Raw genomic sequence first — 19186 nt, forward strand, 5'->3', positions numbered from 1 at the left:
CAGCTGAAAGGCTCATTTCTCTGTATGACTGTGGCAATGATAACTATGACATGAGCGATTCCTTAAGGGAGATAAGACTTTTAGATAATTTTATTAGTCACATGTACATCAAAACACTGTGAAATGCATCTTTTTGTGTAGAGTATTCGGGGGGTGGGGGGCAGTCTGCAAGTGTTGCCACACTTCCAGCACCAACACAGCATGCCCACAACTTCCTAACCTGTATGTCTTTGGAATGTGGGAGGAAACCCAAGCAGACACATGGGGAGATCGTACAAACTCCTTACAGACAGTGGTCAGAATTGAACCCAGGTCACTGATGCTGTAATAGCGTTATGCTAACCACTACACTACCACACCTGCCCTTTGAAAGGGAGTGTGATTCTGCTGCACAACAGGAGTAGCCCAACACCCAAGTGCATTTTTCTCCTTTCTCTGAACTTTCTAAAAAAACTTTTATAGCCTCACTGGCTTCCTGTAACCTTTAGCATCATACCTTCCCTGGCAGTGGCAGTGCCCAGTCAACAAGGGAGCTGCATTCCCCTGCTCCACTGGGATACTACAGAGTCATACAACACAGAAAACAGGCCCTTCAGCCCAACTTGTCTATGCCAACTTGGATGTCCACCTAAGCTAGTCCCCATTTGGGCCATATCCTTCTAAACTTTTATACCTATTGAAGTGTCTTTTATATGTTATTGTACCTGCCTCAACTACTTTCTCTGGCAGCTCGTACTATATAAGTACCACCCTCTGCGTGGTTGCCTCTCAGGTCCATTTTAAAATCTTTCTCCTCTCACCTTAAACCTATGCCCTCTAGTTTTTTATTTGTTCCCTTTCCCTGGGGAAAAAGACTCCATCTATGCCCCTCATGATTCTATGCACCTCTAAGGTCACTGTTCAGAATCTTATGCTCCAAGGAATAAAGTCCTAGCCTGCCCAACCTCTCCCCATAACCCAGGCACGAGTCTGGGCAATATTCTTGTAAGTAAAAGGTTCATTTGAGACAGGAAAGCAGACATGGCGCATTTCTTTGAAAATACAGAAATTTTATTATTTTTACTTCACACTGCAATGGTTGAGACCGGCAGCTTATGAAGCAGTTGACTCCACAGTGGAGGGCACCCTCCCTGCTCCAGAGCCCCAGTGTAAATTATTCTTTAAAAGCAACCCAGTGTCAAGGGCTACCTCTGTACTGTTCCAGCATCTTTGACTTGACTTTCACACTGGTAATACTATCCAGGTGGTGTTTTACATGTGTATACATTATATATTTGAACAATTTGAACTTCTGCAAAAAAGAAGCATCTTTTAATATTTCACACATCTCCCATATTCCCATGGAAGTAATTTTAACCTTTTCCCTCCCTGATTACATGCTCCCCCATCCCTGCCTCCCCACCCAAGCTTTTGGCACTAGTGGTATTTAAAGCAAGAGGTGCAGTTCCTCAGTTGGCTATAGCAAACTTTGATCCACTTTCACCAACTAGCCCCAAATTCTCATAAAAAGTTTCCAGGCTTGTTTCTTGGTAGCCAATAACAGCCAAGACTGCCTCTGGCAAGGTGAAGTGGTACCCTGGCAATGCTTGGAGGATGTGCCAACCAACTGGCCTCACCAGCTGATTGCCGACTGCCATCCAATTGCTGAGATGGACATTGTACCCAAATATTGTCTTGTGGCCGCTCCTGCAACTTCTAGGGTTGGGCAAAGACTCCAACATGGTGCAGTCACACACATGATACTGGAGGGTGGGGCCAGCAGTGACCAGATCCTCCTCCTCCTTTCTAAACCAGAACTCAAGCAACATGGGGCAATTTGTCAGTAACTGGCACTTAAACTGCTGCTTTGATTCTTAACATTCAGGAGACAAAATGCCAACAGTAGCAGAGCAAACTGCTGCATAAAATCCTCAGAATCTAATAAAGTCAACTAAACTCAGCCAATGCAATACCTAGCAGTAGAAAGCAATGCCCTAAAATACTCAGTTAGGCTGGTTCCACAGCCCCTTTCAATTACTTGCAGGCTTGGCTTCTTGGTTGCCCATGGTTATGGTACGACTGGTTCCTGCATGGTTGACTATAGCCGTCACTAAACAAATTATCCAAGGTGTCATGATATTCTGGCTGAATAAAGCCTGGTTGCTGGGAGAAAGGGGTGAGAAGGCTGGGCTGTGCACAAAGTACAGAGTATCTTAACACAGGCCAAATCTGAAGAATTTTTGGGGGGGGGGGGGGGTGGGGGGGTGTGGTGAAAGGTTGAAACAGGGTCCTGGAAGGGCCCCTTGTTTGGATTGACTGTCATTTACAACTAGCACATAATCCAAATCATTTAAAGGTCCAAAGCAGAAATTGAGACTTTGAGCACAAAGTCTAAAGGTAAAATGAACCCCAAAACCCCAGGTAGCTACTTCCTGCAGACATAACCTGGATAACAATGCACCTGACATCTTACGAGAGAGCTAGAATTTCATTAATTCCCATATAGGGGAAGACTGAGTTGCTGCATTGCAGGAGTAATTTAAAGTATAACTGAGGCACCAAAGATTAAATCAGATTGTCAAAGAACTTCAGAGCAGTTTTTTTTCTTAAAAATAATGTTCCCCAAAGATGGGTAGAGTCATTACCATAAAGCAGCATTTAGCTGATGGATACAAAGATCGCAAACTAAAGAAATGCTACAGATGCTGGAAATCTGAAATAAACCCAGCAAAAGTTGGAAATAATCAGCAGCTGGGGAGAGACAAACAGTTACTGCTTTTGGTTGAAGCCTCTTCAAGTTAAAGGGGCTTTGACACAAGACCTTAACTCAGTTTCTCTTTGCATATAAGATCCCAAGTCCACTCTCCACCTCCTGCCAATTACTGAAAGAGCAGTGACAATTGCCCTCATCAATACATGCACCTTAACACAGAAGCAGAGAGTTGGTCCAATCTAATTGGTATTTGTGGGATCTTACTGGCTGCAACATTACTGTAGGGCATATCACTGACTGGGGTTAGGAAGGTGCCACACAAATGCAATGTTGTGTTTTCAATAAAATGGCATTCACTTAGTAACCAAGTGAGATGGGGGAAAAATTCTGCCAGAGCTTTGGCCTAGAGAGAGATCCTGTCCACTTCTTCAACGGGGGTGGAAAAAAAGCAGACATGACCCCACCCAAATGGCAATTCTACGATGGAAGGCATTGGAATCAAGCCCTCCCTCACTGTGACCACAAGGCCCAATCTCCAAGTAAGGTGAGGGTTGACTGGACAGCTGGAACCCAGGTCCACAACCAAGCCCATTCACCCCTCCCTGGTGCAAGGATCAAGCCCAACCTGCCATCCAACCCAAGTGTCCCTTGCAAAACATTAAGAATAAAGCATCTCACAAAATACTGCAGGAACTCAGGTCAGGCAGCATCTATGGAGGGAAACGGACAGTCGACGTTTCAGGATCTGAAATGTTGATTGTCCATTTCCCTCCATAGATGCTGCCTGACCTGCTGAGTTCCTCCAATGCTTTTGTGTTGCTCCAAATTCCAGCATCTGCAGTCTCTTGCGTCTCCATAGAGCAAAGTATCTGCCTATTGGAAGTAAAAAAAAATGTACAGTAAGAAATCAGTCAGCCAGAATTGGGAAACCCCTTCCCCACCCACTCCATCCTGGGCACCATTCATTCCTCACCCCAGAAGTTCAGTAGTTTGGCAAGCATCCCCATGACCCCGTTGCCCAGCCTACAATTTTCATACGATGCAGATATACTTCTTCCACCAGGAACTCGACAGTGTCCTCATTTTGTTGGCGGTCAAGGTCTTCATCTTGCGCTCACTGGCCACTTGGCTGTCCAACTGACGGAGACCGCAAACAATGGCCATGTCGAAGACCTCCTTCAGGTTCTTCTGGGTCAGCGAGGAGCACTCAATGTAGGTCACAGCTCCAATCTTCTCAGCGAGGCCATGGGCAGCAGCCAAGGGCACTGGCTTCTCCTTGCAAGCAGCCAGCTCGATTAGGACCTTGACGTCTCCTCGGAGGTCGCACTGGGTGCCCACCAGGACCACAGGGGCGGTGGGGCAGTGTGACCGGATCTCGGGCATCCACTTCTCCACCACGTTCTGGAAAGACGAGGGACTGACCACGCTGAAGCAGAGCAGGAAGACGGCCGATTTGTGGTAGCAGAAGTGGCGGAGTTTGTCAAACTCGTCCTGGGAAGGAGAGAGGGAAGAGACACAAGAGGTGGGTTCAGGGGGCTGTCTGATGGACCCACCAAGACCACCTTAATTTCAGATGAGCCCTGAAGCCATGTGGGAAACTCAGCAGCCAATTTATGCACAAGTTCCCACAAACAGTGAGGTGATAGTCAGTGTGTGAAGTTGGTTAAGGCATAGTTCACTGGACAACCAACCTACCCTTCAAACATGGCCCCCCACACGGGGCAACAAGGCTTTGGAATGAGGTCACATTTTAATTGACAGTGCAACACTCCAGGCAGCCTGAAACCTCACACCCCTGGCTTGGATGCTGAGGAGCTGCCTGCATAGCCAGACTGTTGGCGAGAGCTTGAACCAATCCCAGATCAGTGTGGAGACAGGCAGTAATGTCATTGGCACACTCAGTCATCCACCTGATGTGTTGATCCACAGATGCTGCCCGACCTGAGCAGTTTCTGATTTCCAGCATCTGCAATTTTTTTGGTTTTGCATTTCTATGAGTTGGAGCAATAGGAAAGAGGGGGGTGGGGGGGGGGCAAGTCTGAGCAAGATGGCACTGGAGCGTGGTGACTTGTTGCAGGCTGCTCTCTACAGATCTACTCACTACCCTTACTATAATCGTTCTACACTTTTAAATTCTATGTCACTTACTACAACTCAATGTAACTGCACTGTGTAATGAACTGACCTGTACGATCGGTGTGCAAGACAAGTTTTTCATTGTACCTCAGTACAAGTGACAATGATAAACCAATCCCAAAAAAGTAAAAAGAAAAACTAATAATCCATGGCAGTCCCAGCCCAGATCACCATTGGGCTTGTAAAGCATGCATGACTTTACTTACACCAAACAATTCCTGGACCCATCACTGGGATGCCACATCCTCCTATCCTGCACTCCAGAGTCCCTCGATAACTGGAAGGTGGGAGCTTGAGTGGAAGGTGCAGTGGGGGGAGAAAGGGTTTGGGGGAAGAAGGAAGTGAAGGATTTGAACTCTGTTTCCCCAGATTGTTAGCCCCCAGCTGCTGAGTTACCAAACTGGCAACTTAACCACGACACCACCACCCACAATTACTTCAAAAGGCACCTTGGGACATCCAGAAGACAGCATTTGTTGCTCATCCCTCAGGACCCTTCAGGCGAGTGGCTTGTTGGGACATTGATTCAACCACATTGGGAGGTCTGGAGTCACATCAGCCAGACCAGGTCAGGACAGCAGATTCCCTTCATGAATATTAGCAAGTCTAATTGGTTTCCGACTCTCAATCCAGTCGTTTTCTGATCGTTAATGGTGGTTCAGCTCTGGCACAGTGGGTCAGACACTCACCCCTCCAGGTCAGAAGTTGGAGGTGAGAAAAGAGGGTCACGAGTGAGCCTTTAAATCCCACTCTAAATGTTCAGTTGGCATTCCCAGGAGGAGGTGATCAAGAGGCAGGGGGTGGTGTCCCAGTTACTAGTTCAGGAATTGTTCAGTGTGAAGAGTGGCAAGTCAGGCATCCCCTTGAAGCTTAGTGATCCAGACTGTCAGAGAAAAGAAAAAGGCCCAGCCCCCATTGCTCACCAACTCAGATAACCTAATCTTGTACACCTGTTGCTGGGAGACCTTGCAGAGATACCAGATTACAGGGCAACTCCAGCCCAAAAGCCCTCCACTGGGTGTATAGCAATGCAGGGGCACCAAAGCTGGGGGTGGGGGGGGGGGGGGGGGGGGAGAGTAAAGTACTGTGTAAGTGCATGTAGGGATACTCACTTGGCCTGCTGTATCACACAGTTGCAGTCTTATTGGGGTCCCGTCAACTTGAACGACAGCTACAAGACAAACAAGGCTTCCTTTAGATTAATTCTCACAGGAAAGCACTGTACCAGGTAGAGAGGATTGTAGAACTTGAGCGTCTAAGCCAAGACACTGGAATTGTTCTATGCACGGAGTTGTTTCATTTTTCACAGGCGATAACCATTTGACCCATCAAGTCAATGCTAACATTCCCACCCCCCTCTGAGTCCCCCATAATCCTGTGTTGCTCTCCCAACTCACCAAATCTACTACTACCTACATTAGGGTCAATTTACAGCAGCCAATTAATCTACCAACCCACACGTCTTTGGTGATGTGAACCAGAGTACCTGAAGGAAACCGGGAAAATATGGTCACAGGGAAAATATGCAAACTCCAAACCAGAGGTTGGGATCAAACCAGTCTCTGGAGTTGAGGTAGCAGCACTACCTGCTGCACGGTTCTGCCCATCATTTGAGACAAGCAGAGCCAATATTTATTGCCCATCCCTAATTGGGCCTTGAGGTGCTTGCTGGGACATTCCACAGGGGTGCAATTAGTGGCGGGGAGGGGGAGAAACAGACCACTCGAGGACAGCAGGTTCCCTTTCTTGGTGGGTTTTCAGGACAACCTGATAATTTTTTCATCCCTTCTCAGGACAATTCTAGATTATCAAACTTAAATTCATCAGCTTCTGTGATGGTATTTGAACTCTGTTTCCCCAGATTGTTAGCCCCCAGCTGCTGGGTTACCAAACTGGCAACTTAACCACTACACCACCACCCACAATCACTTCAAAAGGCACCTTGGGACATCCAGAAGACAGCATTTGTTGCTCATTCTCAGGACCCTTGAGATGAGTGGCTTGTTGGGACATTGATTCAACCACATTGGGAGGTCTGGAGTCACATCAGCCAGACCAGGTCAGGCCAGCAGATTCCCTTCATGAATATTAGCAAGTCTAGTTGGTTTCCGACTCTCAATCCAGTCGTTTCCTGATCGTTAATGGTGGTTCAGCTCTGGCACAGTGGGTCAGACACCCCCCCCCCCCCCCCCCCCCAGGTCAGAAGTTGGTGGGCTCAAGTCCCACTTGAGGCTGGAACAATACAGGGGGAATACCACCATTCCCCACAATTTATCCACCCCAAATGCCCCATGCCAATATTTATCCTTCAACCAACATCACAACAAGCACTGACATTACTAGCTACCTATTTGTGGGATCTTGCTGTGCTGAGGGGGTGGCACTTTTCCTGCAATTGTCCCCTCCCTGTTGGGCTGTCTGTAAAACATTCCGGAGGCTCTGGAATGTATTTCAGAAAAAGTTAAAAAAAATCAATCCACTTTTGACATTTTGCACTTTTCAAAATCTCAGCAATGTTTCTGTTCCTGAGATGTGCCTGGAAGGGAAGCACACTCCAAACCAGTGTAGGTTGCTGCTCCGAGTGTGGGGTCAGGGCTTGCTTTAAATAGCTGGGGGTTTCCAGACCATATCAGGAGTGGAGGCAGACAGTGCTGCGACAGAGAGAAAGAGAAAAGGAAAATAGAAAGGGGAAAAAAGGCAAGAAAACGAGAGACAGAAAATAGGGGAGAGAAGGAAAAAAGTAAGAGAAATACTGGGATGTGGCTTATTAATAACTCATTCTGGGAAACCCGATACAAACAGACTTTGGACTCTGGGAGAGCAGAGGAAGGTTGCAGTGTTGAGCAAACATTCCGAGCGGGAGATCAGAGGGACAAAGCTTCAGAGAGTAGGGGGGGAGCAAGGGGGTCAGAGTCAGAGGTCCCTCAGCCTCAGATCAGAACTGGGAGAAGAGGCCTGCAGTGCAGATGTTGATGGTCTTCAGCACCCACCCACCTCCCTCCCCACGTAGCAGTGACTTGTAAGAGCACACACACCTTTTGATGTGCCGCAGATGGGAAGTCCCAAGCCTGACCTTCTGTATCAGTTGAGTTATTTGATCTCGTACAACTTGCTTAACTTTTCAAACACTCCACCTAATGGGGGGAGGGGTGGAAACAGCTCATAGTCCTCGCTTCTGAGCAGCAGTGCTGAGCTCCCCAGTTGAATTGCTGGCTGTGATACTGGGGATGCAATGGATGAGGTGCCAGGTGTCTACAGTACCTGGAGGGGAGCCAGCTCCAAGGACTGAAGATCGATCTGAGGTAGTGATATGGACCTTAAGAATTGACCCACATACCAGCAGCAACAACTTGTATTCATGTTGCACCCATGCAGAACACTAAGTATTTGACTAGAGTCGCAGCGTAGTGCAGCTGCTGTACAGCTTCTGAGACCTGGGTTCAATCCTGACCTCCAGTGCTGTCTGTGTGGACATTCTTCCCGCTGCCCTGCAGGTTCTGATTTCCTCTGACACCTTGTGGGCTGGTGGGTTAATTGGCTGCTGTAAATTGCCCCTAGTGTGGGGGGAAGGCACGAGAAGAATCGGGGGGGGGGGACGCTGATGGGCAGGTGAGTGAGAATAGGTTACAGGGAAATGTGGGAGAGTGATTCTATGCTGCTTCTCAATCCCAATGGATGGAATAGCCTCCCCCTCAACATAGGTTGAAATCACCAGACTTATTGACATCCCTACATATCACCGAGCTCCCATGATATTAAATTCAAAAGTCCGATGTACATGTTTGTCCTTACCAACAGAAGTAGCTTCCTCTCTTCACTTAGTAACTGGTAAATTAAATTGGTGATTGTATAGAGGTGTATAAAATTATGATGGGGATAGATATTGTGAATGCAGTCTTTTTCCCCCAGGGTTGGGGAATCAAGAACTAGAGGGCATAGGTTTAAAGAGAGGGGAGAAGATTTATAGAAACCCAAGGGGCAACTTTTTCCCCCACCCAGAGTGTTTGTTCTTATCGGTCCTATGCATTTTTGATGCTATTTATCACAACAATGGAGGTGGTTACCATAGTGACTTGTGCATTTTCTGACTTAAGGATATCAGAGAAAATGGAATCCGTTTGCTATCCAGGGACAGCCTGTACAAGTATTTAAAGATTGATGCTGGGCTGTAGAAAACACCAGGACAGGTTTTGAGGTGCATCAGGAGAGTGAGGAGTGGAGAGCTGGAGAGCTCAGGGCTCGGGCAGCTGAATGCACAGCCAGCAATGGGGGACTAAGTGATAAACTCAGGGATGATCAAGGGGCCAGAATTAGACACTGAAGAACTAAACAAGGCACAACACATCATGGAGGGGACAGGAGCAGCCTTGGCACAAGGGCAGGCATTAAGCTCAGGGACCAACATTGAAATGGACACAGATGAACCATTGTTTCCTCACTGAGATGCAAGCAGTTGCTGGAAGGGAAACCACAGCAAGTCACACTGGAGAGCTGACGTTTGACCGAATCCCTTGAGCAGTAGCCTACCCTACACCAACTCCATCCTCATCCTCACTTTCCTAACCTCGTTCATTCCCTGCGTTATACACAGGCAACCCTCATAGCACTTGGAGTGTTACTCTACCAGTGCAGAGCATTCGTTCATTCACACCCACACTGTTAACATTATGTTTGACTGAGTTATGGAGAGAGGTTAAGACTTTCTTCATTGGAGGGTAGGAGAAAGAGGGGTGATCCTATAGAGGTGTACAAAATCATGAGGGGTATAGATAGGGTGAATGTACTCTTTTCCCTTCAGAGTTGGGGAATCAAGAACTAGAGGGCACAGATGAGGGAAGAGATTTAATAGGAAGCAAAGGGGCAACTTTTTCCCACCCAGCAGAATGGAATGAGCTGCCAGAGGAAGTGGTTGAGGCAGGTACAACAATATTAAAAAGGCACTTGGACAGATACATGGATAGGAAAGGTTTAGGCAGGTATGGACCAGATGGGACTAACTTAGATGGGCATCTTGGTCAGCATGGACCAGTCGGGCTGAAGGGCCTGTTTCTGTGCCATACGACTATTCTTCTACTGCACCATCCCCTGCAACCTGCCCCTTTTAATGCTCCCCCATCCCACTCATCTCCAATGAGGAACAAACTGATTTACCAATGTACTAAGGGTGTGCAGCAGTTTGAGGTTCAAATCCCACTCCAGCAGGAAGCACAAACACCCAGACTAAAACCCATGGCACTGCACAACTGTGGGTGCCAGGTGGGACATTAAAGTGACACCCGCACCACAAAGGTGCCTGAGATCACACAACTAATACACAAAGGTCATTGAATCTTGCTCAACCCAGATTGATTTCTTTGCTACAATGACCACACTTCTACAAAATACTTTATGGGTTGCAAAGTGCTTGGGATTGCAAAGGGTGCTGTTGAAATGCAAATCCACACACACACCCCTGCAAAACACCCTGCAGCTCTTTGATAATGTGTTGCCCAAGTTGGTGGGTGGGTTAGCTGGCTGTGAATTGCCCCTAGTGTAGGTGAGGGGTAGAAAGGTGGGGGGGGAGGGGGGAGTCAATGGGAGTGTGTGGAGATTAAAACAGGATCAGCACAAATGGCTGGTCAGCAGGGACTTGATGGACCAAAGAGTCTGTTTCAGATGGGGCAGTACAGAGGTATAACCAGCAAAGTTGCTGCCTCGTGGCACCTGTGACCCAGGTTCGATCCTGACCTCCGGTGCTGTCTGGGTGGAGTTTGCATGTTCTCCCCGTGACTATGTGGGTTTCCTCTGGGTGCTCTGGTTTCCTCCCACATCCCAACAACTTGTGGATTTGTAAGCACGTGGCCAGTGTAAATTGCCCCTAGTGGGTAGGCGAGTGGTAGGATCTGGGAGAGAGTTGATGGAAAATGGGGAGAATAGCAAGCAAATCTTGTAGGGGGAAGGGATCTGTGGGCCAGCACAGGCACAATGGACCAAATGGCCTCAAGGAAATCAGGACTACATTATTTTCACTCCCTTTTCCCTGAATATTCTCTGCTGTTCATCCAGTTTCCCTTTTATCAGTTACCACTGAAGTTACCCTCACCACAACTTGCTTCAGAACAAGCATTTCCCTGATGTCTCCCAGGTAGGCAATACAAGCCAGTTTCCACTGGTCGTAGCCACCTCATTTGGGAATATTTCACTAAATATCCCTTTAACCTTCTCTGCTCCAGGGAAAACACCTCCATTTCCCCACCAACCTGAAGCTACTCATCCCTGGAACCACCCTCTCCCAAAGGCCCCACCCACCCCAAACATTCTTCTGCCCACCTCCCATCGGGCAGAAGATACAAAAGTCAGAAAGCACACACCACCAGGCTGAAGGCCAGCTTCTATCCTGCTGTCATGAAGACTATTGAATTGTCCCTGAGTACGATAAGATGGACTCTTGACTGCAATCTAGCTGGTTATGTCCTTGCACCTTACTTTCTACCTGCACTGCACTCCAACTGTAACACTATTCTGCATTCCACTGCTTTCCCTTGTACTACCTCCGTGCACCATGTAATGATTTGTATGAACTATGCAAGTTTTCCCACTACCTCAGTACATGTGACAATAATAATAAACCAATGAGAACACCCCTTTGGTGTTACCAAGAATGGAGCGCTTTTCTCTCAAGGAGAAGTGAGGGGAATACTTAGACATTCTGTAGAACAAGGTGCAATGGCAGTGTAAACTGGGGGAAAACTGACTTGTGTTGACCAGAAGATTACATGGATTTAAGGAAATTTAGGGAAGGAAATGATTTTTCTAATTTGTAATTAGAGTGGTTGGAGCAGATTCAACAGTAACTAGGATAGCAGAAAAGGGGAATAAATTAATCTAACTGGACAAACCAGTGGTCGTTAAGGGTTTAATCACAAGTTCCTTTGAACTCCAATTAATGAAACATCAGAAACCAACCATCTCCTCACTTAGGATCTTTGCAGCAGTTAGCATAACGCTTTAGAGTGCCAGCGACTTGGGTTCAATTCCAGTAGCAGTCTGTAAGGAGTTTGTACGTTCTCCCCACGACTGCGTGGGTTTCCTCCCACATTCCAAAGACATGGGTTAATGTGGGATTGGGGTAATGTGGGATTGGGGTATCACCCCAGGGAGCCACATGAGTGGCAGCGGTGCTGTGCTTTGTATAAAAAGTAACACTAATAATTGATCTGTACACAAATGTAAAGGCTTGCACTGCTTTATTTATTATTGTATATAGTTTGTCTTTTATTATGAATAAAGTTTATTTTGGTAAAAAAGGTTAGGAAGTTATGGGTATGCTATGTTGGTGCCAGAAGCATGGCGACACTTGCAGGCTGCCCCCAGAACACTTACGCAAAAGATGCATTTCACTGTGTGTTTCGATGTACATGTGACTAATAAAGAAATCTACCCATCTACAGGCTTCTTAAAACAGCTTCTCTCCCTCTCATCTGACTGCTGTCCCGTACTTCAGAATCCCCTTGAATAAAGCACTGTTATGTTCTTTAAACATTTAAAGCAGCACAACAGCTGACTCATTGCAAGGTCAGGGTTGTGGTCTCTCATTTTCTGGTTGATGTCCAGTCAATGGACAGAATCAGTGGGGTGCAGGAACAAGATAGCAAATAAAACATGCTGCCTCAGCAGATTTATGGATTGCCTGACCTTGTTTTCCCTCCTCCCAATGATAGATGGGTGCTCGATCTTTAGGGCAAGGTTGAGGAACATCATGAGCAGTTCACTGTGACTAACCCATGCCCCAAGAGTGCTCTATGGGACAGTGTAGAGAGCTTTAGTCTGTGTTTAAAGATGGTGTCCTTGTCCAGAGACTGATGGGATGGTGTGACGAGGCTTTACTGTGCATCTAACATTGTTTTAAAACTTTTTTTTGCCTGTATCCCCAGGTTTACATTGGGCGTTTGTTTGAAAATACCTTTATTTATAGCAATCTTTATAGCAGCAATGAAAACACAAATTATCAGTGCTGCCAAGGGAAAGAATGTAAATAACATTATCTTGTCTCCCCTGTGTTACACACCTCAAGTCTTTCCAAGCCTCTGTTCTAGAGAAAACCACCACATCACCTCCAATCTTTCCGCAGCCACAATCTTCCATTCCTGGCAACATCTTGAATCCCATCTGTAGTGGGATCATACCTTCCCCATGATGTGGTGACCAGATCTGTATGCAACACTCGAGCTGTGGTCTAATTAGTGCTCATGTAAAGTTCCAGCATAAACTCCCTGCTTGAATAAACTCTCTCAAGATTACCAAGTCCCATCATGATAGCACATTTTATATTGCATCAGAACATCACAAAGCACTTTCCTTTTTAAAAGGACCCATTTGTTGTAATCACTGCTGTAATGTATGGCACATGGCAGCTCTTAACACAGGGAACTCTAGTCAAAAACCTGCTCAAGACCATTCAGCCCATCAGGTTTATGCTAGCTCCCCAGAAGAGCAATCCCATTCCCTTAATCTCCCTGTAATCTCTAAATTTTACACACCAGGGACAATTTACAGCAGCAGGCCCTTCAGCCCACCTAGTCTGTGCCAACCATCAAGCACCTACTTAAACTAACCCCTATTTTATTCTCCCCACATTCTCGTCATCTCCCCCCAGATTTTACCCCTCACCCACACACTCAGGGCAATTTACAGCAGCCAATTAACCCACCAAGTCTTTGGGATGTGGGAGGAAACCCAAACGGGGGGGGGGGGGGGGGTGGTGGAGGTGGAGAAAGAAAGGACACATGGGACAGGGAAGAGAACCCGTACAGTCATAGGGAGAACGTGCAAACTCCACACAGATAGCGCCCGAGGTCAGGATTGAACCTCGGTCTATGGAGCTGTGAGGCAACAGCTCTACCATGTTTTTAGTGACATTGATTGTGGGATAAATATTGACCAGGGCACCAGAATTAACTCCCCTGGTCTTCCCCTGTACAACTTCATGGGATCTGTTGCACTCCACGAGGAGCATCAGGGAACTATTTAAACGCCCCATTCCAATGCAGCTCTCCCTTAGTGCCGCTGGCTTCAGCCTACCCACTGCAACAGGCGACATTGCAGTTGACTTGCCGACCCAGCACCTACCAAGCTGCAGGACACCCCACCCCTCACGTGGCTCCTTCCGCCTACCTGCCTCAGTGACCCAACTGCACCCCTTCCCATTCAACTCCATCCCTCATCCCTCACCCCCCCCCCCCCCACGGTCCATCAATCACCCACCGTCTCTCTCCCCCCACTGTCCTGAAGCAGGGTCTCAACCTGAAACGTCGACCGCCCATTTTCTTCCCCGCCCCTCAGAGGCTGCTCGACCCGCCGAGTTCCTCTAGCAGATTGCAACAGGGTGCGAGGTCCTGGGTTCGAGTCCCGCTGCAGTGAACGGCGCTCGGAAATTCCGCCCAGTTTCCTGGGCGAGGACCCCTCATTTTCAACCCCCGTCCCCACACAATAGAGTAATACCCACAGAATAACTCGCTGGATTACCTACACCGCACGGGTTTGGCACATTGTGCAACATTGGTCAGTTACTCACGCCCGCTGATCGGTGGAAAAAATACATTTCCACCATTAATAATTGGAACAAGTCAAGCACAGAGCAAACACCGAGGTTGCATTTAAACTCCCCCAAAACAACGACCACATCAAGAATTTAAATGCACGTAAAGTTTAATTTACATTTTGTTTAGCGGGTTTTAAGTGAAACACGCCCATTGATAAACAGTCTGCCCACACTTCTAATTTTGTAATTTCCTGGAAAAATAATTCAGATATACAACACAAAGTACCCAGAAGAGCAAAACCCTGTCAGCGTGATGAAAGTGAACGTTCTGCGAAGCCTAATCATAGCGGGCGGGGAGCCACAAATTGCATTTCATTGACTGTGGACACGCTTAGAAATAGAGTCCCGAGGAAGTGCTCGAATGTAAAAGCTTGCACTGTTTCATTGTTGTAGATAGTTTGTATTTTTAATGAATAAAGTTTATTCCGGAATAAAAAATTAAAAAAAGCCCCGAGGAAGTGCTACGTTGCCGAGGGAGCAAAGCACTGACCTCAGCGATTTCAAGGTGAAGCAACATAGCCACTGTACAGAAATAACAGGTTAATGTGATGTTACACTGATCTTTGAACCTTTATGCCACCTGACCGATTGGAGATGGAGCTTGATCCCAACACGCGAGGTAAATATTTTTTCTTTAAAAAGTTCGAAATTAAAAGCAAACTTTTGCCATACATTAGCTATTTGCAAATCTACATGATTGACGAATAACTATGTATACCTACCCGAGAAGTCATCAAAAGCGGTTGGGACATACTTGGTTGGGTAACCATTGGTTGTATAACTCACGACCAGGCTCGTTTTGCCAACTGCCCCGTCGCCCAGCAAGACGCATTTGAGGAACCGCTCCTGGGGGCTGCCGTTCCGAGTGTCCTGCCTGGGTTTGTGGGGTGGTACAGGAGGAGCGAACCGTACACGATAGTCGGACAGGTCCTGAGGAGGCATAATTCACCCTACGCGAAGATCTTCACAACTACCCAAACTTGGGAAAAAAGTTTCGAAAACTTCTTTTCGCAAAACTTTTTCCGCGTCTTGTCAACTTCAGAGGAACGGGAGGTTGGCGGCTGAAGAGCCTCCCAGCACTCTACCCCACCCCTCCCACCAAAGTTCAATCACTGTAACAATTTTCCGCCCTCTCTCCTTTTATAGTCCCAGCCGGCGAGCTCCGCCCCGTGAGCTGCCGAGAGAGAGAGAGAGAGAGAGAGGGAGAGGGAGAGGGAGAGTGGGAGGGAGAGAGGGAGACTCTTAAAGGGGCAGAACAAGTTTAAACTGGGGAAGGGGAGGGCGGGGATTTTGTTTTAAATCTCGAGGGAAGAGCCCTTTTAAATATGGAAAGACTCCCATCACTAAAATAACAGACCATCTGCCAACACCAAAGGGGTCACTTAAGTATTTAAGCGTAGATACCTCCTCTCACCCACCGACCAATCACTCTGCATTAACACAATGTGTTTATTTTATAAGCAACGGACTGTGATCTCTCAAAGAATCGGAGAATTGTTTCAACAGCAAATGAGACCACTCAGCCCATCGAGTCGACGCCAGCAGCTAGTAGAGCAAACCCATCATTCCTCATCAATCGTCTCTCACGCCAACTCCTCCCCCTCTCACATTAACCCTCACCTTCTCATAATTAACCCTCCCTCTCTTACCTCACCAGGGAATCAGAATCAAAAACTAGAGGGCATAGGTTTAAGGTGAGAGGGGAAAGATTTAAAAAGGACCTGAGGGGTAACTTCACAACACAGTGGGTGTGTGGAACGATCTGCCGGATGAACTGGTTGAGGCAGGTACAATAACAACATTTAAAAGACGTTTGGACAGGTACATGGAGGGAAAGGTTTGGAGGGATTTGGGTCAAACTTGGACAAATGCAACTAGCTTAGATGGGCGTCCTAGTTGGCATGGACCTGTTGGGCTGAAGGGCCTATTTCCGTGCTGTAGTACTCTATGATTCCCTCTCTCGCATTAACTCTCACCTCATGTTACACCCCTCACATTGACCCTCTCTCATGTACTCCCTCTCCTTCACATTAACTCACCTCTCCTCATTAACTCCCCCTTCATTAACCCCCTCCTGCCTTGCACTGACCCCTACTCTCTTTCTTGAATCCTCTCCTCCCTCGCGCTAACCTGCCTATTTCACACATGCACTGATCTGTCAAAGTCAAAGTCGAGGTTATTTGTCAAGTCCGTGTGTGCACGGGTGCAACGAAAAACTTCCGTGCAGCAGCATCACAGGCACATAGTATTAGAGACACAACATTCACAAGGAAAGCATAAATTAAACATAAATTATACAAGAAAGAACCCAATTAGAACAAAAAAATACAAAGTCTATTGTAGTGCAATGTGGTCACAGTGTTGCTATACTGAGGTGGTGATTAGGGTTGTGCAGGTTGGTTCAAGACCCGAATGGTTGAAGGGAAGTAACTGTTCCTGAACCTGGTGGTGTGGGACTTCAGGCTTCCGTACCTCCTGCACGATGTGAGCTGCGAGAAGATGGCATCTATGAAACCACGTTGGTGGGTCTGCAGTCACAAGTGATCCAAGCTGGGTAAGGAGAGGGGATTTCCTTCCAGAGAGCAATTCCTTAATTTTAATTTATGTTTATATTCTGTGCTGCCATCCTATGATTCTCTGTGTTCTGCTCCTCATTCAGACATTCAAGTTTACACATTGGAAACAGGAGCAGACCACTCGGCCCCTCAATCCTGCTCCACCATTTAATACAATCATGGCGAAACAAGATTATAACCTCATTCCCCTGCCTCCCCCGGTGACCTTTCACCGCCTTACTTATCAAGATCTATCTACCTGACACAGTGGCGCAGTGGGTACAGCCGCTGCCTCACAGCTCCAGAGACCTGGGTTTGATCCTGACCTCTGCCGCTGTCTGTGTGGAGTTTGCACGTTCTCTCTATGACCCTGTGGGTTTCCTCCGGGCGCTCGGGTTTCCTCCCACATCCCAAAGGTGTGCGGGTCAGTGAGTTAATTAACTGCTGTAAATTGTCACTAGTGTGTAGGTGAGGGGTAGAATCTGGGGGGAGTCAATGGGAATGTGGGGAGAATAGGGATTGGTGTAAATGGGTGCTTGATGGTCGGCAGGGACTGGGTGGGCCGAAGGGCCTGTTTCCTCGCCACTGAGGACATCGGAGGGTTGTAGACTCAGCCAGCTCCATCACGGACACAACCCTCCCCGCCATCGAGGATGTCTTCAAGAGGCGGTGCCTCAAGAAGGCGGCATCCATCATTAAGGACCCTCACCACCTGGGACATGCCCTCTTCACGTTACTACCATCAGGGAGGAGCCTGAAGACCCACACTCAACGATTCAGGAACAGCTTCTTCCCCTCCGCCATCAGATTTCTGAACGGTCCATGAACCCACGAACACTACCTCATTATCTCTTTTTTTGACCTATTTATTTATTTTATAATTTATAGTAATTTTATGTCTTTGCACTGTACTGCTGCCACAAAACAACAAATTTCACGTCATATAAGTCAGCGATAATAAACCTGATTCTGATTTCCATGCTGTATAACCCACTGATAAAAATATTGAAAGACTCTGCCCTTTGAGCAAGAGAATTGTAAAGACTCGCAACCCTAGAAAGAGAAAATTTCACTTCATCCCCATCTCAAATGGGTGATCCCTGATTTTTAAACAATGACTCCCTCTTTCTAGATTCTTCTACAAGAGGAAGCATCCTGTACCCTGACTGGTTGCATCGTGATCTGGATGGCGATTCGAATCCGCAGGAATGTAAGAAGCTGCAGAGAGTAGTGGATTCTGCCCAATACATCACGGGTACATCCCTCCCCACCATCGGTGGTATCTACAGGAGGTGCTGCCTCAAGAAGGCAACATCCATGATCAAAGATCCCCACCATCCGGGCCATGCCATTTTTTTTTATTTACAGCATGGTAACAGGCCCTTCCGGCCCAACGAGTCCGCGCCGCCCATTTTAAACCCAAATTGACCTACCCGTACGTCTTTTAGAATGTGGGAGGAAACCGGAGCACCCGGAGGAAACTCACGCAGACACGGGAGGACGTACAAACTCCTTACAGACAGCGACGGGAACCGTTGTGCTAACCGCTACGCTACCATGCTTCTCGCAGCTACCATCGGGCAGGAGATACAGAAGCCTGAAGTCCCACACCACCAGGTTCAAGAACAGCTACTTCCCTTCAACCATTCGGTTCTTGAACCCATCGGCACAACCCTAATCACTACCTCAGTATAGCAACACTATGACCCTTTGCACTAAAATGGACTTTGTGATTTTTTTGTTCTAATTGTGTTATTTCTTGTATAAATTGTGTTTAATTTATGTTTAAATTATGCTTTTCTTGTGAATGCTGCTTATCTGATGCTATGTGCCTGTGATGCTGCTGCAAGTAAGTTTTTCGTTGCACCTGTGCACACATGGACTTGTGCAGATGACAATAAACTTGACTTTGACTTTGACATTCTCTCCACATCCACCCCGTCAAACCCCTCAGGATGTAAACCAATCGACAGGGTATGGTGTTAGGTATGTTTTAGGTCAAGTCTCTAATTGACTGTCAAGGACCACCAGCAAAATTAAATGTGTTGCATTGTGCCTCATCCTTCCCATCACTGGATACGATATAATGGACGTAATCATTGTAATCGATAACCCAGCAGGAGAAGAACATAGAACAGTACAGCACAGTACAGGCCCTTCGGCCCACAATGTTGTGCTGACGTAGCTAATTCCTCCTACCTACAGAATGCCCATATGCCTCCA

The 19186-nt window shown here is 47.2% G+C and overlaps 1 protein-coding gene and 1 long non-coding RNA gene across 2 annotated transcripts; one reads left to right on the forward strand and one right to left on the reverse strand.

Moving 5' to 3' along the window:
- Positions 1–1028: 1028 nt before the first annotated feature.
- rhoub (ras homolog family member Ub) lies at positions 1029–15526 on the reverse strand. The gene is made up of 3 exons (XM_052044195.1): positions 15131–15526; positions 5941–5999; positions 1029–4183 (listed from the first exon to the last, which is right to left on the reverse strand). The coding sequence occupies exons 1-3, from the start codon at positions 15348–15350 to the stop codon at positions 3725–3727; spliced, it is 738 nt and encodes a 245-aa protein (XP_051900155.1). The 5' UTR covers positions 15351–15526; the 3' UTR covers positions 1029–3724.
- Positions 14997–18882, forward strand: LOC127586333 (uncharacterized). Its single transcript, XR_007958676.1, has 2 exons — positions 14997–15027; positions 18096–18882. It is a non-coding gene; the product is annotated as an uncharacterized LOC127586333 (long non-coding RNA).
- The last annotated feature ends 304 nt before the right edge of the window (positions 18883–19186 follow it).

Source organism: Pristis pectinata, chromosome 35 (assembly GCF_009764475.1).
Source record: "Pristis pectinata isolate sPriPec2 chromosome 35, sPriPec2.1.pri, whole genome shotgun sequence".
Taxonomy (NCBI): domain Eukaryota; kingdom Metazoa; phylum Chordata; class Chondrichthyes; order Rhinopristiformes; family Pristidae; genus Pristis; species Pristis pectinata.